Source organism: Nothoprocta perdicaria, unplaced genomic scaffold (assembly GCF_003342845.1).
Source record: "Nothoprocta perdicaria isolate Ctin4 unplaced genomic scaffold, notPer1 scaffold_338, whole genome shotgun sequence".
Taxonomy (NCBI): Eukaryota; Metazoa; Chordata; class Aves; order Tinamiformes; family Tinamidae; genus Nothoprocta; species Nothoprocta perdicaria.
This window is the reverse complement of record NW_020455575.1, coordinates 143722-166684: the sequence shown is the minus strand read 5'-3', so window position 1 is coordinate 166684 and position 22963 is coordinate 143722. Positions and strand designations below refer to the sequence as shown.

At 41.5% G+C, this 22963-nt stretch overlaps 1 protein-coding gene across 5 annotated transcripts in view; it reads left to right on the top strand.

Annotated features, from left to right (window-relative positions):
- PLA2G4A (phospholipase A2 group IVA) overlaps positions 1-21391 on the top strand; it is a 79100-nt gene extending 57709 nt beyond the window's left edge. For 4 of the 5 annotated variants that reach the window (XM_026043736.1, XM_026043735.1, XM_026043738.1 and 1 more), the window contains 11 exons: positions 533-669; positions 2801-3023; positions 4384-4498; positions 6730-6867; positions 7188-7280; positions 8954-9025; positions 10646-10888; positions 15476-15660; positions 19460-19655; positions 19885-20042; positions 20352-20605. In XM_026043736.1, coding sequence (XP_025899521.1) covers positions 533-669; positions 2801-3023; positions 4384-4498; positions 6730-6867; positions 7188-7280; positions 8954-9025; positions 10646-10888; positions 15476-15660; positions 19460-19655; positions 19885-20042; positions 20352-20486 — 1695 coding nt within the window. In that variant the 3' untranslated portion in view covers positions 20487-20605. Of the gene's footprint in view, positions 1-532; positions 670-2800; positions 3024-4383; positions 4499-6729; positions 6868-7187; positions 7281-8953; positions 9026-10645; positions 10889-15475; positions 15661-19459; positions 19656-19884; positions 20043-20351 lie in introns of all 5 variants that reach the window. The other variant, XM_026043734.1, reaches the window with a different exon arrangement.
- Positions 21392-22963: the final 1572 nt, after the last annotated feature.

The following is a 22963-nucleotide window of genomic DNA, read 5'->3' as shown; positions in this document are numbered from 1 at the left end:
AGTAGTTGGAGTTTGCTGCCTTTATATCTACGTATTTTACTAGTTACCTCCTTTTTGTTTGCACCTCCCGGTCCCTGGGTGCCAGACTAATATGCCATTGGAAGTCTGCTTGCCCCTCTGGGCAATTTTCTCCTGAGTGCATCTGTTTGTTAGCACCATATACTGCCTTCCCCCCGGGCTGCAGTACTACTGCCACCCAGCTCTCTGTCAAGCAGGGGGACTGGGTAAATGACACAGCTATTTTGCATCATTCCTGGGTCCAGGGTACCTAGGCAGGTAGCTAACCTCATGGGGTGGCTTTGTGGTACTGTGCCTTTCTAATTCCCTTTAAATTCAGGGAATTTAAAAGTCATATTTTAAAGTGATGTATTAATATTTGCCATTCACTGCTACGTGGATCATTGGAGAGTGACTTTCAGAATCACACAAGGCTACTGCATTTGGACAGCAGTTGGCTCATAAACTCTTACTTACTTCTTTAAATCTGTATCAAAGTTGATGTGCTGATTTGCTGTTCTTTTTATCTATACAGGTACCAGTGATAGCAGTACTGGGTTCAGGCGGTGGTTTTCGTGCCATGGTAGGGTTTGCTGGAGTAATGAAAGCGCTCTACGAATCAGGAGTTCTAGACTGTGCGACTTACATTGCTGGTCTCTCTGGATCTACATGGTAAGGTTCTTTTTTTTTTTTTCCCCCCCCCTTTTTTAATGCTTTTGCAGGTGTGGATTGCCTTGTTTTGTGTCTGTTGTAACTGTTTCAGTGGCAAGTTGTCTATCATTTATTAAAGCACTTGGTCAGTCAGATGGGGAGGAAATGTCTTTCAGGATATCTCTACATAGGGATCCTTTCTGTCTGGCTGAATAAATGGTTCACGCCATGAAGAGGGGCAACAAGAGGAGTCAAAAGGATTTCGCTGGGTGAATGGCACTGGCTGCTGTGAAAGGAAGGATTTTTTCAAGGAAGATTCCTAATTGTCACAAAATATAATTTTATCATAACAAATACTTTCTGTATCATAAGCAGTTTGAATATTGAAGTTGTATCTGGAGTAGTAATCCAGTCTGGGGCCACCTAGCGTGAGCAAGATGTTAACAAATAGATAAATTCCATCGGAGGATGACCAAGGTGATGAGGAGCACATGTAGGCTCCGGCTCCGGGGCTGCACTTGTTTAGCCTGGAGAAAAACAGGCCAAGTCTGGAACTGAGTCTCTGAACTAAGAAAATGTTTCTTTGTTTAGTTTTAACTACAAAGATTTAACAGCTCCAGTATTGTGTTTCTGGTGGGTTTTCTGTATCACTGATGCTCGTGGGGAAGGGGCATTAACTATTGCTTGTTACAGGAGCTGGATTTACCTTTGTGAAATCAGCAGCAGCAGCAAAAGATCCCATTGGGCTGGAGTAAAAGGAATTGAGTAGTGTAACAGCGTGAAAAGCTTTCAGGGTCTATCTAGGGGATGTCTAGGTGTTGAGTGTCAGCCGAGGGTGCAAATAATGTAAAGATTGATCATTCTACTTCTCAGGAATGAATGAATAAATTCATCATTCACCATTCTCAGCAAAGCTGTTTGTGCAGGATTTCATATCTCGATAGCTGGACAGAGTATTGAAAATGCCCTTTTCAGCCCTCTCACTTTATTTGGAGACAAATATCAGATAGTTGAGCCCTTCCTTATGAATAGAGAGCTTTGGGAAGATTCATCCCCATATGTTGACCCAATGTAAAACTGGAATCTGTATTAAAATAGCAACATGATCTGAACTGATCCAGTCAGAAACATACATAGAAGACATACAAAGGTATTTTGGTGTTTTTTTTTTTATTATTTTATTTTTTCTTTTTTCCTTAAGGAAACAAGTCTTTTCTAGCTTGGTGATACCACCTGTTCAGCCTTTCCTTGCTTGATGACTGACTAAATTAACCGTTTGTCTCACTGCATTTTCTGTCTCCTCTTTTCTCCATGCTGTGTGTTACCTGGCACTAATGCTCTCCATTTCTTTTCCTTCCGAAGGGCGGAGGATTCCTTTCCTGGAGGGAGAGGCAGGTTTCTGCTTGTTGCCCGAGCTGCATACCTAGCCTTGGAGCAATGCATTTACCTCCCTGCCTGCTTCAGCTGCCTGGCCCCCACCTTATGCTGCGTCCCCGCTGCCGCCTTTTCCCCGCTCTGCTCACAGGGAAGCTTTAGAACCTGTGCTCACACAACAGCCTCTTGCATGTGACGAGGCTCCTCGTGCCACCAAGCAGCCTGCAGCACAGAGACCTCCCAGCACAGCTAACCCAGCGCGTGCCTCGCTGCAGCTCAGTACGTATAGCTGAGCCACCTAGTTATTGCCAGTAACACTGAAATGAGCCTCCAGGAGCTCGGGAGAGCCTGGCTTGAGTCTTCATTACCTAAAACAACCAAGTGACAAACTGCACTTGCCTGCGTGTGTGCCTAGACTTTGCTTTTGCTGAGTAAGCAGTTTCCAGGGTAACCCAATAAGTTAAATCTCTGCATGGGTTGTAGTTATTGTGCTTATCGTAGTGCAAACACTGCTGGGTCCTGGAAAGTGTGCTGCTATGTTTTAGGGATTTTTGCAAGATGAACTGGATGAACTGGAGGGTGTCAGTGAGGTATGTCTTAGAGCAGAGGAAACTTCTGTGCCCTGAAAAAAGAAATGGCAATTTCCTGTATAAATGATGAATAAATTACTCTGCTTTAATCATCAGCATATCATACCAAATTATTTATGGGCTTATGGTTCAGGCAGCTGATACTGCACCGGGCTTGGGTTCTTACTGCAGCCTCTTTTCAATTGCAGGTACATGTCAACTCTGTATTCGCACGCAGAGTTTCCAGAAAAGGGGCCCAAGGAGATTAATGAAGAACTGATGAACTCCGTGAGCCACAACCCACTGCTGCTGCTCACCCCCCAGAAAGTCAAGCGCTACATTGAAGCCCTGTGGAATAAGAAGAGCTCAGGGCAGCCTGTCACCTTCACGGATATCTTTGGAATGCTGATAGGTGAAACACTCATCCATAATGTGAGTGTGTTTCTTATGAGCTCTAGAGTTGTGAAAGTATTGTGCAATAGTGTCTGTGCACTTTTTTTAATGACCTCAGAAACATTTTACCCATCCCATTTAGCCATAGGAATATTTAAATTTACATTTAAACAATTACTACCCAAGGAATGTGGAAAATGCCTTACCCTGGGATGCTTCTCTGAGTGGTGCTCGTTCCTGTAAGAGGACGCAAAATGTTGTGTGTTCATATGCAATGAAAATGAGCTCGACTACTGGATGCTTGCAACATGCTACAGTCATGGAGTATCATCCATGAAAATTACCACTTAAGCAATTAAAAAAAAAAACTTTCCAAGATGTCGTAACTCCCTTAAGTATATTTTGTTACAAGAAAAACATTTGCTTATCAAGATATTAATGCCAAGGTGAAAGACCAGTAAGACCACACCTCTGTTTTTTTTCTGTAAATGTCACAAACAGCATTTTCTACTACTTGGAACCTACTTGAATTGGGTGTAAACTGTCAAGTGCAGTTGGTTCAGGTAAATAGAATTTGCCTTTGATCTTATTGCAAGATTGCAGTATGTTAATAGGTTTATATACTTGTAGAGATCATGAGTACATGTTTCCATTAAGCTTTTTTAATACCTAAAATACTGAAGAACAGGCAAACATATATTTAATAGGTAAGTTAGAGGGTGAGTTCCCAAAGTGCAGGTGTGTTAATGATCATATGAGTTTGTCTAGAAGGCCCCATTTACTGAGGAGATAAACCAGTCCCAGATGTTTTAGCTTAATGCAGAACCCAATGCAGTCCATGAAAAAAATGGAAATAACCAAGGCTCTTGGTTGTTCATAGATAACATTTCCTACTACAATGATACTGTAATGGTTTTCAGTTGTTTTTAATTTACACACTCCAGAATATATTCTGGAGGAGATGCCACCTATTAATTGTCTATCCCTCTTAGTTATTGCTGCTGACTTAGGAGCATCGTAGATTGAAAATCCTTACATGATCCTGAGTGGTGACCCTGTGTACAAGAATGTTTTTGCAGTGTCAGTGCATGTCCCCTACAGCAGCAAGGGGAAGCACTTGCTTTGTCCATCAGTACTGTTTTCTTTTTGGCCATCTTACCTTGGATTTCATAAGTTATCATTATTTCATCTTCCTACAAACTCTGTTTCCCCTTCCCTTCCAATGTTGTTTGTAAAACTGTTTGTAAAACTGCTGTAAAACTGTAGATGTGGAAAACAGATCAGTGCCTGTGAAAGGAGAACATCCAGGCTGTAGATACCTACAACTTCTGTTCTCTTGTGTTTGCGTTCCTTGTGCAAGTTGAAGGGGCTCAGGCAGAACTTCTTTCTTTCCACACAGAGAATGGACACCACTTTGAGCAAAATGAAGGAGAAAATCAATGAAGCTCAGTGTGCTCTCCCCCTATTTACATGTCTCCATGTCAAACCAGATGTCTCGGAGCTTATGTTTGCAGGTATGGTTTTAATTTGTGTCTTCTTGAGCTGCTTGTGAAAAAAAAGTACCTGGCTGCAAAAGGGCCTCTTAGTAATTCTGAGACTAATTGGCTTCCCACAACTTAAGTGCACTTTGAAACTGCTATTCCCGTTGCAAGAGTTATGAAGTCATTTGGCATGAAAGTAAGCATGCATTAGATTTTAATAAGATTGTCAGTATTATGAATTATAATTATATAATTATAAATGTTTTATCTAACACATAATTCTATATATAATATTTATGTGATTTATATAATAGATATATCAATATAAAAAGAATAATTTTGGAACAGTTAGACCAATTGGTCTAATAAAAGCTATTGCCCTTGTTGGTGGATCTTGATTTTTCCTATTTCTGTCCTCTTTATCATCAAGTATGCAGGATCCAGGCTGTTTCCCTTGCTAGCTTCTCTTTTCCTTCTAGAATAGACAGAACAACTGTCCCTAATGTGAAACACGTAGAAAGTTCTGAGCAGAAATATTTATACGTTCTTCCTTGCTAGTTTAATAGCTAGGGGTAAAATCATTCATGTTGTTTCATGTTGAGATGCATGAATTCTATCAGATAGCATTCCTCCCTTCCAGGAGCGATGGTGCAAGATTTTGTGCCACTGCTCACTGCTTTCATGCTCCAGGCTCTGCCTATTTGCACTACCAGTCGTGTTTCTGACCCTGGTGGTGCCGACTGTACCCAGAATTTCTGCAATCATCATAACTGAACATAATTACTGTGACTTATTTCAAGAGAGGTCTTGTTTTTCTTTCTTTAATAAGACATTTTCTGATGGTAAAAAGGGGAGTGGAATTTAATGTTTGGCTTTGGCTGTAATGCTTGCCATGTTTCTGTCCCCCTAACAGCCTCACTCACCTGCTGTGTCAGACCAGCCCAACTCAGGATTTGGGGCTGCCAAATCTGCCTGCACTTAGTACGTGCTCGATTAAACCACGGCTGAAAATGCTAATCCAATTTATGGCAACAGAAGCACCTCAAAAAGACATTTGAAAGGGAGGCTTCAAAATATAGCTTTGCTCTTGGAATGGTTTTCTGCTCTGTTTCTGCCCTTCAAGGAGAAGCTTCTTTCTTGGGACAGATTCGTTCCAGTCCTTCCCATTGAAATGGCTCTAGTCTCTAGGAGTTCGAGGAATGACAGACACTAAATGTGAAAGTCTTTAATTTTAAGACATAAGTCAGCTTATTTCCTGAAGCTGCGGATCTAAGTTGAGAAATTGTCTTCCTTTATGCAATTATGAAAATGAAAATTACCTATCATAGAATAAATTAACTCTGTTCCTAAATTTAGTATCGCTCTTATTAAAAACATGGTTTGGAAATAGACCGGAAGGTTAGACTGCCAGCCCCCATTTAAAGACCTTAAAGGGAAATTCATTTAAATTCCTAATCTGCATCTCTCAAGGAATTTCCCTCTATGCCAGTAACTGTGAAGATTTGTGGGTGGTCTATTTAGCAAATGGGATGTTGTATTTGACTTAGAATTGATAAGCATTGCCCCACAAAGTCAAACTCGCTGTTTGTGATTACGTCTTGCCTTTTCATGATGAATTGTTAGTCTTATTGTTAACATTTTAACAGAAATTCTGAATATTTTGGGCCTCTTGGGGCTTGTTGTCATTTTTTAGAGATGTTTCTTGTGTCTTTCCTATTACTTCTAACTTATAAAGTAAGTTAAATCAATCACTGCTAAAGCATTGGAGGAAAAATGGGTGAAGAATTAGAAGTTTTGGAGTTTTTTTGTTTTCATAGCTTACTTTTTGAAGTGAATTCTGCATTGTGAGCAATTCTAGTCACTCTTTAAAAGCATTCAAAAGCAGCTAAAATCCACTCGATGTGACAAAGGATCACACTGACATATGAGGGGGAAAGTTCAGTCATTTTGGGTTTTTCTTCTTCACAACTTTTGCTTCTCTTCTTATGATCTCTTGTTTTTCCACAGCAGCCTGTTGTGGTAAGAGAGGGTGAGGCTTCCTTCTTGATTTTGACATCAGACTTCATTTAAAATCAGAGTTTTGCTTCTCCATGACCTTAAAAGAGATTTCCTCAAACTCACTGGTTATTTAGCTTTCTATTTGCTGAAATTTCTTTCCTTGGAAAGAAATCAGTTTAAGTATGTTTGGTCCTATTGCAGACCCTCTACAGCCCAAGATTTCTAACTGAACACTTTTAAATTTTTTTTTTTTTTTTTTTTTCCAGATTGGGTGGAGTTCAGTCCATATGAGATTGGCATGGCGAAATATGGCACTTTTATGTCTCCTGATTTGTTTGGAAGTAAATTTTTTATGGGGACAGTAGTGAAAAAGTACGACGAAAATCCTTTGCATTTCTTAATGGGTGAGTGTGTGTTAGGACCTATTAAAATCAATTTCAATATTCTGTTGAAAATGCCTTTAAATACAATCACGAAAACTTGGAAACAACTGGAGTCCTTGCTCCCAATTTGTTGGAAGACTTCCATTTGAAAGATTTCACAGATATGAATGGATACTTCATATTTTGGGGCAGCTGGTGTGTGCACCTGAGTTTATGACAGCATATTCCAAAATCCATATTTACAGAAGGTTATTCCAACTGCAAGTTGTTACTCAGAGTGCCATACCTGTATTTTTTTTCTTCTACCAGCCTCCACTCAGTGTTTATTTCTTCCCTTTCAGGTGTCTGGGGCAGTGCGTTTTCTATATTATTTAACAGAGTGCTCGGAGTCTCCAATTCCCAAAACAAAGGACCCACCATGGAAGAAGAACTAGGTAATATTAGTGAATAATTGTACCGTGTAATATTAGTGAATAATTGTACTACTAAGCACAGCAGTTGCCAGCAAGTTTCCATGGACTCGCACATGCTGCATGTGGCAGGGTGACAGTCTACTCATGGTCATCTCTGGAGTGTCTAATTCAGCCGCTAATTGCTGATGTTACTAGAAGCCAGTGAGGAAAGAGAATGGGTAATTTCCTTTTCTTTCTTTCACTTTTCTTTCTGATTCATCCAAGAGGAACCAAAAGTGATCTTCTTGTATCTACCAACTGTTTGCCTAACAGAAAGTTATGATTCCAACTCCCTTTTCCATTATGCTAGCTTTGGGAGCTCAAAAGCTGACAAATAAATGATAATTGTTTGTATAATATCTTGATACTGGATTGGAATAATCAGGGGATTAGTCAAGTGAAAACAAAGCTTTTCTTTTCTTGGTTGTTAGATCTGTTCCCTGCTAACCACAAGTCATCTGTTGATGTCTGATGACTCCTTGGCTTGTTGCCGTAATTTTTGTTCCATTTCTAATGCTCAAAAGTCAAAGAAGCTTGTCAGGAGAGAGTTGTAGCTTGCTTGGGATAGGCCTTACGGCTTTTTATTTATTTATTTATTTATTTATTAGAATGCATTTGATAGCAAAACAGTTTGTCGAAACTGAGAGGGAGGCTTTTCTGGGAAATATAATTAAATCAGTAGTTAAATGGTACTAGATGGCCATTTCCTGCCCTAACAGTGCATAGAGAGAATGCACACTGAGTTCATTTAAAAACAAACAAAATCCCACACTCAGCTGTCCCTTTCTCCTAATATATTATTATGGAGAATACATGTCCTTACTTATGGAGACCTGAACCCTGAGCTTCGTATATCTGATGTATTTCATGGGTGTTAATACCTTCTAATAGGGAATATGTTTGATGAATTTTGATTGTTAACAAAAATGTCTTGCTGCTTTTTTAAGATGCTGAGAGATGGAATTTTGTGCCCCATCTCTGCCTAAAGTCTCCATTTCATACATAATATAAAACATATTCTCTAAAATGGGAGTGGATATGAAAATACTCAGGAAACTTGAACCACAACCTACTGGTATAGCTGGAAACCTCCCAATGAAATGGGAAGTTTTCCCAATGAAAGCTACCAGTGAATGGCAAAATACCAGTGGATGGCAGAACAGCTTCACACGCCTTATATAAGCAGGGAATAACTTAGCATGGAATTTCCTCTGAAGCTTTGCTGCATATTTTTAAACATGGGTGATTACTTTGTATTAGTTATCAGAAATATGTAAATAATCTTATCAGTCTTTAGCGCATTTTTCCATGAATTCACTTCCCTTACAAACCTTCCCTGAGTGGAATACTCTGCTATTGCTGTGCTCATTTTGACATTGAAGTAATTGCTGGAGATGGTATTGAACAATTTCAGCCCAATTTTGTACTTTTTATGGAATTAATAATTCTAATGAAATGCAGATTTTAATAATCCTAATGAAATGCAGATTTGATATATTCTGAGCATGCATGTCCACAAACAGCTCCAGTCTCCTCAGCTCACTATTCCTCTGTTAAGACTAGGGTAATTTTATTCCTCAATTGTTTTGCCATTATTAGCTATACTCCCATTTAACCCTGAGCAAACTAAAGTCATCTTTTATTTCTTTCACCAGAGAATATTAGGCTAAAGCACCTAGTGAGCAATGACAGCTCAGACAGTGAAGATGAATCACAGCATCCAAAAGGTAAGGAAATCCCCCTGTCCTATTTTGTAATTTACTTTTCTCTGCTTGCTGCCTCGTGGTTTATTTATTGGTTATTGCTAAGTCTTACCAAAGATCTGTTTTAGCTCTGCTGCCATTTATGCCAATGGTAAAAATTCAGCGCCCACGTTTTAAAGGATCCAGTGGCTCAGCAAAATAGAGCAGTGTTGCAGAGGAGACCTCAGCAAGGCCTTCAGCCTGACTGCACATGGTTCTCGTGCAGAATCAGCCCTGGCATCGGTGTGTCAGGCCTCCCCAGGGCTCTGCAGTTTCATACACATGCAGAAATTACTCTTGATGAGCCACGTATACAGACATATATGAGTCGTTATTAGCCTGGCAAAATCACCAGTATTTTTCAAGGGTCTTTGATCAAATATTTACTGGAGACTGGTTTAATTTGTGTTTCCAGCATGCGCAGATATCTGCTAGCACCTGTGCAAATGACACCTGATACAGGAAATTCCTAACTTTTAAAAAGTACCCGACTCTGATTTCCCAGAACAGGCATAAGCACTTGTGGGATGTTTGTCTGTGGGAAGACAAGATTATATGGAAAATCTTGCTTAGGTACCTAAACCGCTTGGAATGCCTGATAGAGTCTTTGCCCCATCCTAGTATTTCCTGTGCTTGATACTTCTTGGCCAACAGTGATTGTTTCACCTGAAAAAAACAATATTGCTTTTATCAACTAAAGCAGAGAAGGAAATGCAACTTCCGTGTCATTTTTAATCCTACGGGAGTAAAAGAAAATCCTGCAAAATCAGTAAATTGTGTAACTAGTTCAGCAGCCTGGTAACTTCTTCACTTCTTATTTGTAAAATTAGAGAGAAAGAGTGATGTTGCTTTTTAGGTTTATTTGCCGGTTTCCTAGTGGTTCATAACCACCAAGAAACATTAAATATAAATATGTGATTTGGAAGCACTTAGTAATATTGCTCACTTCATATGTATGCACTGAACTCTGTGGTGTTTGATGCTTTTCTTTCTTGCTCTCTCTGTGTTCAGGAGCTGCTTTATATACATACATATGTATACAGAACAGTTACTTTAAGAGGCTAGATTAAAGAGGCACATTTCAGCAGTGAATTGTACTTTTTAGTTTGCCAAAACCAGATATTTATTGGACCCTAAGTTTACTGAAAGGTTATTGTCAGTTGAAAAATCCGCTGCCTAAATTTCTCCTTTAGGCAGATACTGTACAATTTAATGTTTTATCAAATATCTCTAACTTCATGCATATCCCCAGAGCCTCTCTGTGATGAATACATGTCCATGTTGCGTTTGTTATCCTGACTAGCTACAGCAGGTCACCTAGCACAGTCCCACTCTGTTTTCCTGGATGGACACATCCACATTCCTGTCCTGCCAATGAGAAGTGTCTCTGGCCCGTGAAGGTATCAGAGGACACGTTATCTCCATTCCTCTTGTATTCCTGCAGCAAAGCTGCTTCATTGAATCCACTGCTTCCCGAAGAAAGGCTTTCACCTACTGCCTTTCATTTTAAGAGGTCCTGGGCCCGGAAATCTTTGTTCTGTGCTTGGAGTTAACTGTGATTCTGTGATTCTGTCTCACCGCTGCTTGCTTTGGTTCTCCCTGCAGGCACCGAAAACGCCGAGGCCAACCACGACTATCAGAACAGCAGCCAGGAGAGCTGGGTGCAGCGGATGCTGATGGCGCTGGTGGGCGACAGCGCCCTCTTCAACACGAGGGAAGGGCGGGCTGGGAAGGTGCACAACTTCATGCTGGGCCTCAACCTCAACAGCTGCTACCCGCTCTCCCCGCTGGCAGATCTCCTCAGCCAGGAGTCTGTGGAGGAAGATGAGCTGGACGCAGCCGTTGCAGGTTAGTTCAAAGAGGGCCTGTGTGCTGTGTATTCATTAATAAACCAGAAACTGGCAGTTCCTCAGCTAATTGCATTACATCCCAGCTATGAGTCCAAGAGGTGCCTGAAGAAAAGCAGGAGAAACCTTCTAAAGTGGCACTCATCAGTATAGCACTGCCCCAACAGGCCTAATATCATTCCTTTCTCTGTCTTATGTTCCCTATTGGAAATGAAACACTGTAGCTTCTCCTGCTACAGTGCTTTCCTTTTCCAAACATACTGTAGTATATCTACCACCTCTATCAGCCTCTGGAAAACCCATGGAAAAGGTCTGTCACGGTGCAGATGCAGCCTGGAGGAAGCCTCGACCTAGAGTTTCTCTGATACAAACCGTCGTGTTTGTGGATGCTGCTTTCAAGCTGACGAAATAGGAACCTCTTGCACCCGCTTGCGTAGCAGCACCCCTCTGCCAAGCAGCCCTTGCAATAGTAGTTGTCACTTCAGCCCTTATTTTCTATGTCCTCGTTGGTCGTTATGCAATAGTAAATACTAGATGTCGTTTAAACGCTTAAGTAGCAGGCACTCCGTGATGTGCATTTGTTAATGCAACAAATCCCACTGAGTGGTTGGAGAGCAATTGCCATCTGTGCTCCACTTTCTAAATATTTTCATCGTCTCAGGGGTGTTTACAACTGTGTAATCCTAATATTTACAGTGGCTATAAAAGAGGCAGGAAAGAGGGTCATAGATTTATGGTTGGAAAAAAATGACATTTGATGAGAATTTTTGTGTAATTAAGATATGTGGATAATCTTTAGAATCAACTATCAACTTCCTGGATTTTAATTTGAATTAATGCTGGTCTGACAGCATGAACCTACTTTTCTGAGGCAATTATGTTTGAGTGCCTGTCATCTGCAATTTTTCTGGATAAAAATGTATGGCAAAAGTTTGATATAAATAACTGCAGTTTTTTAATGTTAGAAGTCCACACTCCTAAACTCGAATGAATGACCATAATCTAACAACTCTGAGCAGTCTCAATATTATGGCTGGGAGTGGTGTTAAAAAAAAAAAAGACAAAAAAAAAAAGAAAAAGAAATGAGGAGTTTTCAATAGTTAATAGGAGTTTCAATAGTTAATATAAAATGGGATCATTGAGGAATGTGACTGGGGTATTGACATTTTAATGCTAGTACTGGGTTTTGCTAATACATGAGGGCCTGGGAGTGTAGAGGAGCAGGTAGAAATTTAAAACACAGTATATTAGCAAGGCACTGGATGTGTTTAAGAACTGCCTATTTATTCCTACCACTTTTGACGTAGCAACTTGAGCACAGAGAGGTCTGAATTGCCTCAAAGCTCTCTTGCTTTTAATAACTGTATTATTAATAAAAAACATCCCAAAGAAGAAGTGAATCCACAAAGATATAGAGCTTTTCACATGTGGTTGTCTCGGACCTTCCAGAGAGTCACCGAGCGGTGGTCTCAGCCTGCGGTGCCTCAGTCATTGCTGAGGATGGCGGTTAGGATCTGCAGAGATCCCAACTGCTTGGCTTGGAAGTAAAATCCTTTAGGAAGATACAGTTGTCAGTGACACAGGTCGGAGGAGGCAATTGATTGAAAATGCGATCCCAGGTACAGCATTCCCAGTGTACATCCGCTGTCTCCCCAAAAGCCAATTTGGATGAATTCACAGAGCTGGAGCTTCTCCAGCAGGTCCTACAAGGGCTTTGGGGAGGACACTGCCAAGCACCAGCTGAAATTGCCCCATCTGCACGGAAGGGGAAGCAGACACCAGCAGCTTTCCCCAGGCCTGAGGAGGAGGCTTCTGTGGCTGACACCGGTCAGGAAGAATTGGTGGCTGGTGAAAATAGCTCCATGATCCAGATTTCATGAGTTGACCACAGATAGACTCGCTGAGGATGTTCTTGGACCCCTCAGTGGCAATCAGGGGAATAGCTGCTGCTTGGTTCTGTGGAGCAGAGAGCTCCACTAGGTGCAAAAACCATTTTTACAATAAAAGTGTGAGCTCTTCAAGGGCTTGAATTCAGTGAAAACAGCAACCGAACTCCTATGTTTGGACAGGTTTTTTTTTTTGTTTGTTGTTGTTGTTGTTGTGGTCCTTTTTATGGGTGCTCTCATGGTTTGGGAATCTTAGTTCTTTGGTACTAGCTCCCTGATCCTCCTGGCTTATGTTTAAAATAGCTGCATTTAATTTGCTCATGGATCCTGTTTTTATGGACGGTCTTCTTAATTGAGCTCAAATAAGCTCTAAAATGTTTACACCCCTGAATGATTTCATTGCTCATTCCGAGCTGTTGTTTCTGTGCCTCGACATTACAACACACCAAAATCGCTGGAGAAGATGCCAAGTGAATAACAATAGGGGAAAAAACCCCTCACAGCCTTGGCTTTCTCATGTCAGTATTTATGGAAAGTCTGTTACAGGAGATGCACGTCAGCCACAAATGCCCTTTTCATCCTTTCTACTTTCATTGAAGCTGTCGGCTGCCACGAGAAGTGTTTGGAAATACACTGTAGATCCGAGCCTGTTGCAGAGAGGAAGGATACTCGTTATTCCCCTTGCCACAGGAGAGCTCTGCTTTGCCTGCAGACCAGCCTCTTGCTCCTGCCCCAGTGTAAATTAGATCACATGAAAGGCTGAGGCTGCCCTAAAAGTCATGGCATGAAAATAAAAGAGCAAATGGGATTATTGCGCTTTGCTTTTTGAGTTGTGACCCTGTGACCGGCACAGAAGTTGCAGCTGGGAACTTTTCTCCTCGGTTTGGAGATCAGGAATACACTTCTGCAATGTGTTATAACAAAAAGACGCGAGGTTGGATCTTTCCAGTGCTTTTCCACCACTTTTAAAAGTGCTCTGTACTAATGAAAAATGTACTGATAATATTGTGATACATTATTGGTGGAGTATGTTAAAATTATAATGATAAAATTGGTGATGAAATTACAAAAGCTGTAAGCAGAAGAGTGCTTATTTCTCCCCGCCTTTTGGATGCAGTTGGGACAGCGTTATTAAGATTTTAATAAGATATTTTTATTAGCAATATTCCTGCTAATCGCAGACATTATTCTAGCTGGTACAAGTCTTGTTTAAAGCATCGCTGATAACTTTGTTTTGGCATGAGGCTGAAGTTTTATAAAACAAGCGAGTATAAAACTAGACTGAAGAATGTTTTGGCAATTTTGAAGAATTCCTTTGAGATGAAAATGAAAAATGAGTTATGTGGGGTTTGAAATCCTAACTTTAAACAAGAAGGGACAAAAATCCTTTCCGTTTCCCAGGTTGAAAGAAGTTAGTGATCAGAGAAAATGCTAAAAAAAATGTAGTTGGTGTGGTTTTTAACAGTAATTCTGAAGTTATGACTCTGATAGAACTTAACAAATATATATTCTAACTTATGACTATGGAATACATCTATTTATAAAAGAGGTATCTAAACAAGGTTTAGCTCTTAATGGTGATTGAAAAGTGTTTTCTCTTAGAAATGAGGGTAAAAGTTAAGGAAGTGGTGCCTCGTTTGTTAGCACACCTTCCCCGCATACCCTGAAAGGCAAGAGGAAAGCTGCTCTGGGGAACTTGAGCTTCTGTTAATCTGGATACATTTTCTTTGCATTAAGGTATCTTTTCTTCAGCTGACTTTTTGCCAATAGGGAAATTAAATAACACAGGCAATCCCGTATGCTCTTGTGTTCGGCATTCCTTAGATTACACTGCCCTCTGCAGATAGCAGCACCGGCTCTTACCGAAACCCAGAAACACACCCTGGAAGCATCTTTAAGAGGCAGAGCAAGAAGACATTGTCAGAGAAAAGTTTTATTACTGCAAGGGTCATTGAGCAGTGGGCAAAGAGTTGGATAAATGAGAATTGCTCCTTCTTTCCCAAACGGCACTGGGATCAGTGCTGGAGTCGGAGGGGAAACATCATCTTTAGCCATCGGGTTGGGTGACAGAGATAGGGAACTATTTTGTGCTATATTGTGACAGTAGAGAGAGCTAAGTAGCATAAATTGAATTAGGTCTGATTCTTAAATTTCAAATCGGGGTTACTGTTTGTTTAAACTGTAAGGAATAGGGAGGTTGTGGGGCTTGGAAGAGGTTGGAAAGCACGTGGTTTGTCTCGTTGGTCGTATCTACAATACACAGAGGCAGTGGTTACTTGGGCAGGGCCACATCAAGGCCTGAAGACAACTTGTCCCTGCCTGGGGAAGAGGAAGGAAGGACGGGGCTTGGCAAGGGAACCTCCTCACAGCCAGCGAGTTGGTGCTCTCATTTCTTGCTCCTGTGGCCTGTGTTCCCATCCTGACTCCCATTCACCTACAGAAAGCACCTCCTCCTCTTCCCTCGTTCGCTTCCCCAACATAGACACACTCCTTTGCACTTGGTGCCTTCTGGACCGAGCTTTTTTATTCTCCATTCACTGAGCCTAGAGTTTGGATTACACAAGAGCTTGCAGCGTGCTTAGCTGGAGCTCTGTCCACTTTGCATCTGCCAAATCTTGGAAAATACTTGAAAGATTGGGCCCGTCAAAAGAGCAGTTCTTCACTGGCGTGTTTTATATGTTGTTTTTATTTGTTCTGTGCAGATCCAGATGAATTTGAGAGGATATATGAGCCCCTGGATGTGAAGAGCAAGAAGATTCACATAGTGGACAGTGGACTTACATTTAACCTGCCCTACCCACTGATCTTAAGACCTCAGAGAGGGGTTGATCTTATCATCTCCTTTGATTTCTCGGCAAGGCCAAGTGATTCCAGTCCTCCTTTCAAAGTAAGTAGCATAGACCACCCCTTCTGTTCATGTTTATAAATACAAGATTTTAATCTTCCAGGGAGATCAGCTGCAAAATTTTTAATGGTTTCTAAAGGGTATCTGCAATACTATCGTGTCTACAGCTTTGGAGCAACTTGTTTCCACGTCAAGGCAGAATATTCCACCCTGTCTCAGTTCCTGTTTACATGACTCACATGAGACAACTGACACAAAGGAGGCAAATATAATTTGGGTCTCAGTAAACCACGGTTTGAAGTAATATCTGTATTGTTTTTTTATGGAAATCTTGCCTTCAGCAATGAATTGCAGAATTTGATTTTATGACGATATTAAACAATTGAGTCATTTACTGTTGCTTTATAAAATGCGTTAAAGGAAAGAAACAGTAAGATGAAATATAGAAGAAAAATAATCTTACGTGTTTCCTAAAGCCTGTTATGCGTAAGGGAATGCCTTAGGTTGCTACTCCAATTCCATCTCATGCTTTTTTTTTTCTTTTTTTGATGTAAAAGCTGTAAAATCTTTCTACTTGTTTATTTTTTGAGATCTCCAGTGGTCACATACTGATGTACATCGGCTACTGTGATTGCATCTCATAATAGAGGACGATAATGAAAATGCATTTAAAATTCTGAAAAGTTTCTCAGGTTCTTTTTGCAATTCAGAAGTTATCAGAGTTTAATTCCCAGCACATGTGTAAATGATTTCTTCTCTGAAATTAAGACTGAGGATTTTCAGTAACCAGAGGGCTTATTGAAAGGCTAACATGAATGTAGAAGGTTTTAGTGCATGAAGGATTGATAAATATTTCAATGAAGAAATGATTACAGGTGACAAGATTATTTTCCTCCAAAGAGACTTTTTGTTATAGCAGTTTCATGAGTACTTGCGTGGGCTTTTATATAAGTATTTTGCCACTTTTCAGGTATTTTTTGCATTCCTTGCTGTTCTTGTTTCCTGATATTCTTAATATCAAGTAGGTATCTGTAAGAAGTTTACTCGCTGGGGACTTAATTTCGGGGTCACTGAGGTCAGTGGAAAATCTGAGACTCCAGATCAATCTCTTCTACAAACTGTCCACCAAAACTCAGTGCTTTCTTTTATAATCAGAAAAGTAACAATTCTTCCTGCTCTGAGGAGGAGGTATTTCCATGTCTAATGAATGAATTACTACACGTGTTGTTATGCATTGAGCATCAAGGGCATGTTTGGCACCAAGCATGAATCCTGACCCTGTTAGTATATTAAGAAGATTTCAATCAAATTGCATTAAATTAGTGAGCAAAAAAATCTAGCCATTTGCCTTAGATATTAATAGGCTATGTAGAAGAAATGACAGCAGCGATGATGAAGAGGAGGAGGAAGGTAGGTAAAGGAAGTCTGTGAAATGGATTAAATGGTGTCTTTCAAAAGTTGTTAGACGTTCTGGTCAAAACTTATCCCCGGAGATTTGCCCAGCTGGGAAAGTGGGATGGCAGGTAACAGCTACAGCAGGGGAAAGCCTGCTGTAGGCACAGCCGTCTTCTGCACAATGTTGTATTTCCAAGGATTTTCAGCCCCTTTCCATCTGGGATAGCTAGGAGCAGACTTTAGCATGGATGAAAATCAGGCCATTTGCATGTGAGCACATGTAGGAGCTGGAGCAGCTTTGGCTCAGCAAGATGGTAGGAGTGTGTGCCAGCTTTCCTTCCCTGTGTAATCCCCGCTTCATGACAGAGGGAAAAAGGCCCAAATCCCAGTTTCGTAGTTTTGTAACGATGGGAAAGGGTTGATGCGTAGTTGACACGAGAAGAATTCTACAAATTCCGTGAGCGTTAGTAGTGGGCAGGGGTGTGAGACCTCGGATGTGAACCAGCAGGTCGGGTGCTCCGGCTCGTACAGCTGCATGATGTAAATGCACGACTTCCTGTCAGCTACTAGAAACGTGCCCAGAGTTGCTAAATATATAAAATTTTTGAAGCAAAGCTGCCAAATATATAATGCTTCGGAAGTGATACTTAACTGTTCAGTCACATCTCACTAGGACAAGCCCAGGACTGGTTTGGGTAGGATTCCTGAGTCCATCCAGGCCAGAAGAAAGTAAATACACCAAAAAGCAGCTGAGCTGGCGGGGATGTGTCGTGTGCTGGGTGTGGACGGCGCAGCTGCCGAGCTGTACAACCTGTCCGGGCCAGCACCCACCCAGCTCCGAGTGCTCCGAGAAGGGTTGGAGCACCCACGTTGCAGGGGCACGGGAGCTGACACAGGGCCACGATGCGGGGTGCTCAGAGGCAGCGTTTATGGAACAGTCAAGTGAGTTTTGAAGAAGCGGATGGAGGAAATGCAGCTGCTGGAGAAACCACCTGGCTGGAGAAACCACCATCTGTGGCTTTACTGTCAAAGTTCAGGTAGAGAAATCAGACAAAGGCCGGTTTGTCCTTCCTCTTGCTGCAGAGGGGCAAAAATCCAAAGCAGCATAAGAGGCGGTGAAGTGAAATGAGCTCTTCTGTGCCTGGTGCCCAGTGCAGAGGGAAGCAGACCTGAGCAAATGCAAGGGAGTAACTCCTGGAATCACTGCAGTTATTTGGGGCCCTATGTAAGAGGGATGCGTTAGGAGGATCAGCCAGAGCTGCTCCACTCCTTAAGTTCTATCCTTTCTGGCCCAGTCCCACAGCCTCCTTATCCCTGCAGGTTTCTGGTCATTTACCAGTCCCGTCCCACTTCTGTCAGGACTGAGAAGCTCTATCCAAGATCCAGCCTGGGGCTACTGCAAGGCTCCAAGCGGTTTGTGCCCGCAGCACGGAGGGTCACAGCAGCAGATGGGCCAGCAGAAGACAATGACTGCTCGCTTGCTTCATCACTTTACACCCCCTATCTCTTAATCTCTTGCATTTCCAAACCAGTTGCCCAAAGGAGGGTCGTGTTTCCCTCCGCAGCGAGCTCTGGGCACTGCCCTTCCCTCCCGGCTCCCTCTCGTGCGCCTTTGAGTCAGTGTTTACAAACTCCTGCAGCAGCCACCGACTTGTCACGAGGGTGGGTGCAGGGGCGGCCGCTTCCCAGGCCGGGGCTCCGCTCCCGCTCCGCTCCGCGCCGGGAGGTGGCTCCGAGCGAGCGTGACGCCGGCCGGGCCGTGTTTATCAACGCGCCTCCGTTTCCATAGCGCTGCTCCTCCGCTCGCAAGAGTGGGTTTTTTCCCAGCTGTCAGCTCTGTAAATTCACCCCAAGATTTACGTGACAGCCCAACTCTTTCCTTCCTGTGAATCATCCCAGGTGGAGAAGATTGGGCAGGCTCAATTAGGTGCCCATTTCTACCTGTAAAGCCCCAGCTGTCATAAATACACAGTGTGTGACAGTTATAGAGCCCTGCACAGTCCTGCTGGATGTGTGTGGGCATAACCCATAGGATCAAGTTATGCTTCGATGTCGTCCCAGGGCTTTTCACAGCCTCTTCCCTTCATAGAGTCTCAGGGCATAAAATGTGCTTCTGAGTATGCCCTGCTGTCACTGAACTAAACTCAGAGTTCTTAAAAAATGGGGCTCCCATCCATAAAGTTCCCTAACTCCTGGAAGCTGCAAAGCATTCACATGCCGTGAGGGATCCACGATGGAAAATCTACCACTTAAAGGGGAAAAAAAAAAGGAAGGGAAAATAAAGTTTTGCCACCTTGTATGCAAAGGCTGACTTTTGGGATTAAAAAAGAGTGACTTAGTAAAGTTGCTTCCGTTAGTGATAATTTCTTTGCTCTATTTCTGTCCAGGTGAAATCCCACTTCACACTAGCTGCTTTTAATCATCTCAAACTTTATTGTCTTTCCAGGAAATTTTGCTTGCAGAAAAATGGGCCAAAATGAACAAGCTTCCTTTCCCTAAAATAGATCCGAATGTGTTCGACCGAGAGGGCTTGAAGGAGTGCTATGTCTTCAAGCCAAAGGATACCTCTTCAGAGAAGGACTGTCCGACTATAATCCATTTTGTTCTGGCAAACATCAACTTCCGGAAGTACAAAGCTCCAGGTGAGCCAGCCCTTTCTGATGCTAAATCTCGTTGCTCCTTTGAAGCTTTGTATCAGCGTATCAGTCACTATATGCTGGAAGTTTTTTTGTTCCTGACATCTCTCTTAAGCCTGGCCATAGAGATCGTGAATTTCAAAAGGTCCGTTAAAAGTGAGACGTTCCTCAGTCTTAAAATTTAGATTTTCTTTTTCAAAGTAAAGAATACATTTTGCATTTGTTCTGTATGCAGGTGTCCCAAGAGAAACACAGGAGGAGAAGGATTTTGCAGACTTTGATATTTTTGATGATCCCGATTCACCCTTCTCTACCTTCAACTTCCAGTACCCCAATGAGGCTTTCAAGAGGCTCCATGACCTGATGGAGTTCAACACCCTCAATAACATTGACGTACGTACGCCAGCATGGAAGGGGTTTTAAATGTCTGGGTGGTTAAAGGCAAGAAGTAGGTGATGCCAAAGGTGCAGGGGCTGCTTTAGTGTATTCCTTGTTGATTTGTTTCAACATGGTAAGTGCTTTCTGCAGATAGAGCTGAGCACTCTTGTTGGTTTTGGTGAAGCACCAAGGAAATCAGCACCCACAGCTGTTCACATCTGGTGGGGTCTTTGCTGTCAACTAAGAAATCATAACATAAAAAGAAATAAATCATAAAAATGTTGGTCCTTGCTCTGCGTGACACGATGCTCAACTGTTTTCCAGGTGATCAAGGAAGCTATGGTGGAAAGCATTGAATATAGGAAGGAGAATCCATCTCGCTGCTCGGTGTCTCTCAGCAATGTCGAAGCAAGGAGGTTCTTTAATAAAAGCCACCTCAATAACAACAACCACACGTAGAGGATGTGCTGCACGTCCCGCTCCTCGAAGAGCCTGGCTGTATCTTTATAACTGGAGATCAAAAGACATTACAAAGAGCATTGCCCCTTTTGTAAAGGGCTGTGCAGAATTCAAGAAAAACGTTTCTTGTGCATTTACAAGTTTCAATATTACTTTATACTACCTACTTTTAACCTAAAGATTGAAAACATTTCAGTGTGTGGATCATTCCCCTTTAAAAATTTTGGAATTAGCTTGTCTTGGCTGTAGAGCCATTAGGGTTATAGTGGTGGGCAGGGAGGGTTGTATTTTAGTTTGTTTTTACAAAATTTATTACTGATTTCTCCCTGTGGGGCAATTTGTCATTGTCATTCTTATTTGTCATTGACATAAATTGGATGAGTCTTTAAATGTGTCATGAGAACTGAAACACAATAGAATAAAACTTAAATAATAGAGATCATATAGATGTATAGCTGGACTTGAGTCTGGAGCTGACTGCACTTTGTACAAATGAAAAATCATGCTTGGACTATGGTTGAAGAGTCAATAATTGACAACTGCTGCTGGGCAGTAGCAGCCTGTTCCCAATATATGCCGTTACGTAGCTGCCCACCTGCACTGTTATGGTTGATTCCTTGTACTGGAAGGGATTTTGATCACTAATAGCCACTGGCTGTATTGGCTTTGCCAAAACACCCTAATCAAGCGTGTTTCAAATTTTGCTTTTCATAGTCTTCGATGCCTCTTAAAATCATGCATACACACACATGCACACATTTTTTGATAAGAAATGTGTAAAGAAATGGGGTTTATGCATTTTTGATAGCATTATGAGTAGGTTCCTTAGGTGACTTTGGTGCATGATGCCAACAGGGATCTGCTTTTGAATCTCTGCATCTCAAATACTTCTGCCAAAATTCAAGTCTGCTTTACTACTTTTAAATAATATATGTATTCACTCACTAAAAAAATAAATTGACCTCTTACACTTTTCCCCCTCACCAAATTACATTGCTTGAGTTTTTGAGCTAGTAGTACCTGTATGTCAAATAATTGCTAGTGTCTGACCAAACTGCTTCAAAATAAGTTAAGAATCCTTTAGTGTTTGACCGTGTTGAGAACCAGTACATTTCTGCAAAGGGGCAGTGGCAATGTTTCCTAGGGAGACCCAAGTGCTCCTAGGTGAGAATGTGAAGTAGTTCATGTGCTAAGGGTTATATTTAAAATACATTTTTGCTACTTAGATGTTTGAAAGATGGTGCAGAGACAGATTATTTTAATACTATCTGAACAAGTGCTGAAAATCATCCAGGTAGGTAATTGTGGTTTTACCTTCCCAGGCTGTTTGGAAGTAACAGAAGCACCAAGGGTGTAACGGGGGAAAAAAGAAGAAAAGAGCAAAGTTGCTGATGGTGCCGACAGGGACCAGGTGCAAGAAAACTTGAGAGTTTAAAATGTGTAGAGCTTGTTTCTTTTTTCTTTTTATTTTTCTTTCTTTCTTTCATTTTACAAATACAAGGAATTGCTTCTCAGCCCAGTCCTGGCGCTTGGGAGTTTGTTTGCTGTTTTTGTTGACGTTGCTTGGCGGGTAACAGGGCAATGGCCGAGTAACTCAGAGAGCTGATGCAGAGGCGTTTGCCTCAGGGGCGAGGAGTATTTGCACAGGCACAAACCATGAGGGCTTCCTTGCAAGAGCTTGAAGTGCCATTGTGGTCTCGAGGTTTCTGTCGCCGCTGGTAGCGCTCAGCTCTCGGCCTCCTCTTTGACAGGGCCCTCAGGATCGTGGCAAGGCAGAGGCAGCAGGCGCAGCAAATACCAGGCCCTGGGTAAAAACAAACCTCTGATTTTGGTTTGATAATTTTATAGCAAACGGTTTTTACAATAGCTCCCTGTTTATCAAAGGGTTTATTGTTAATGCAGGGGCTGCTCCTTTCAGTGTCAATTGCTGAGCTATTTCTGGTTGCTAAAACCTGTACGCCCATGGGAAGGGAAGCAGTTAGAATGCGTTTCTTTTAGTAGTCATTGCACCATCCCTCCTTGAATCGACATGGAAAGTGAGGTGATTAATAACATTCCCTATATTGATTCATAGGTTTTATCTCTGTTTGAATTAGAGCGTGTTTAAAATCAAGAGAGAAGACAGAAGTAACTTACCTTAGTGCTGCATAATTTAAACATTTACGATAGATGTTTGTATACAAGAAGATACTGGTACTGTTATTGTAATATTTTCACTACTTTTTTTTTTCCTTTTGATTAACATGATATTTGTATTTTATATTTTACAATACCTGCCTTCTCTGTTTTATGGATGTGTTTTGTTATACTTTATGCAGTTTATATTATCACAGTGTTATCAAACAATAAAAACAGAATTAATTGTATTCGACATCTGTTGCTTTCAGACAGTTTATTTTAATTTTCTTTTTTTTTGGTGATACCATCACTCATTATGAACAAGTGAGAGGTGAATATGCTTTATGTGCAAGCCGATG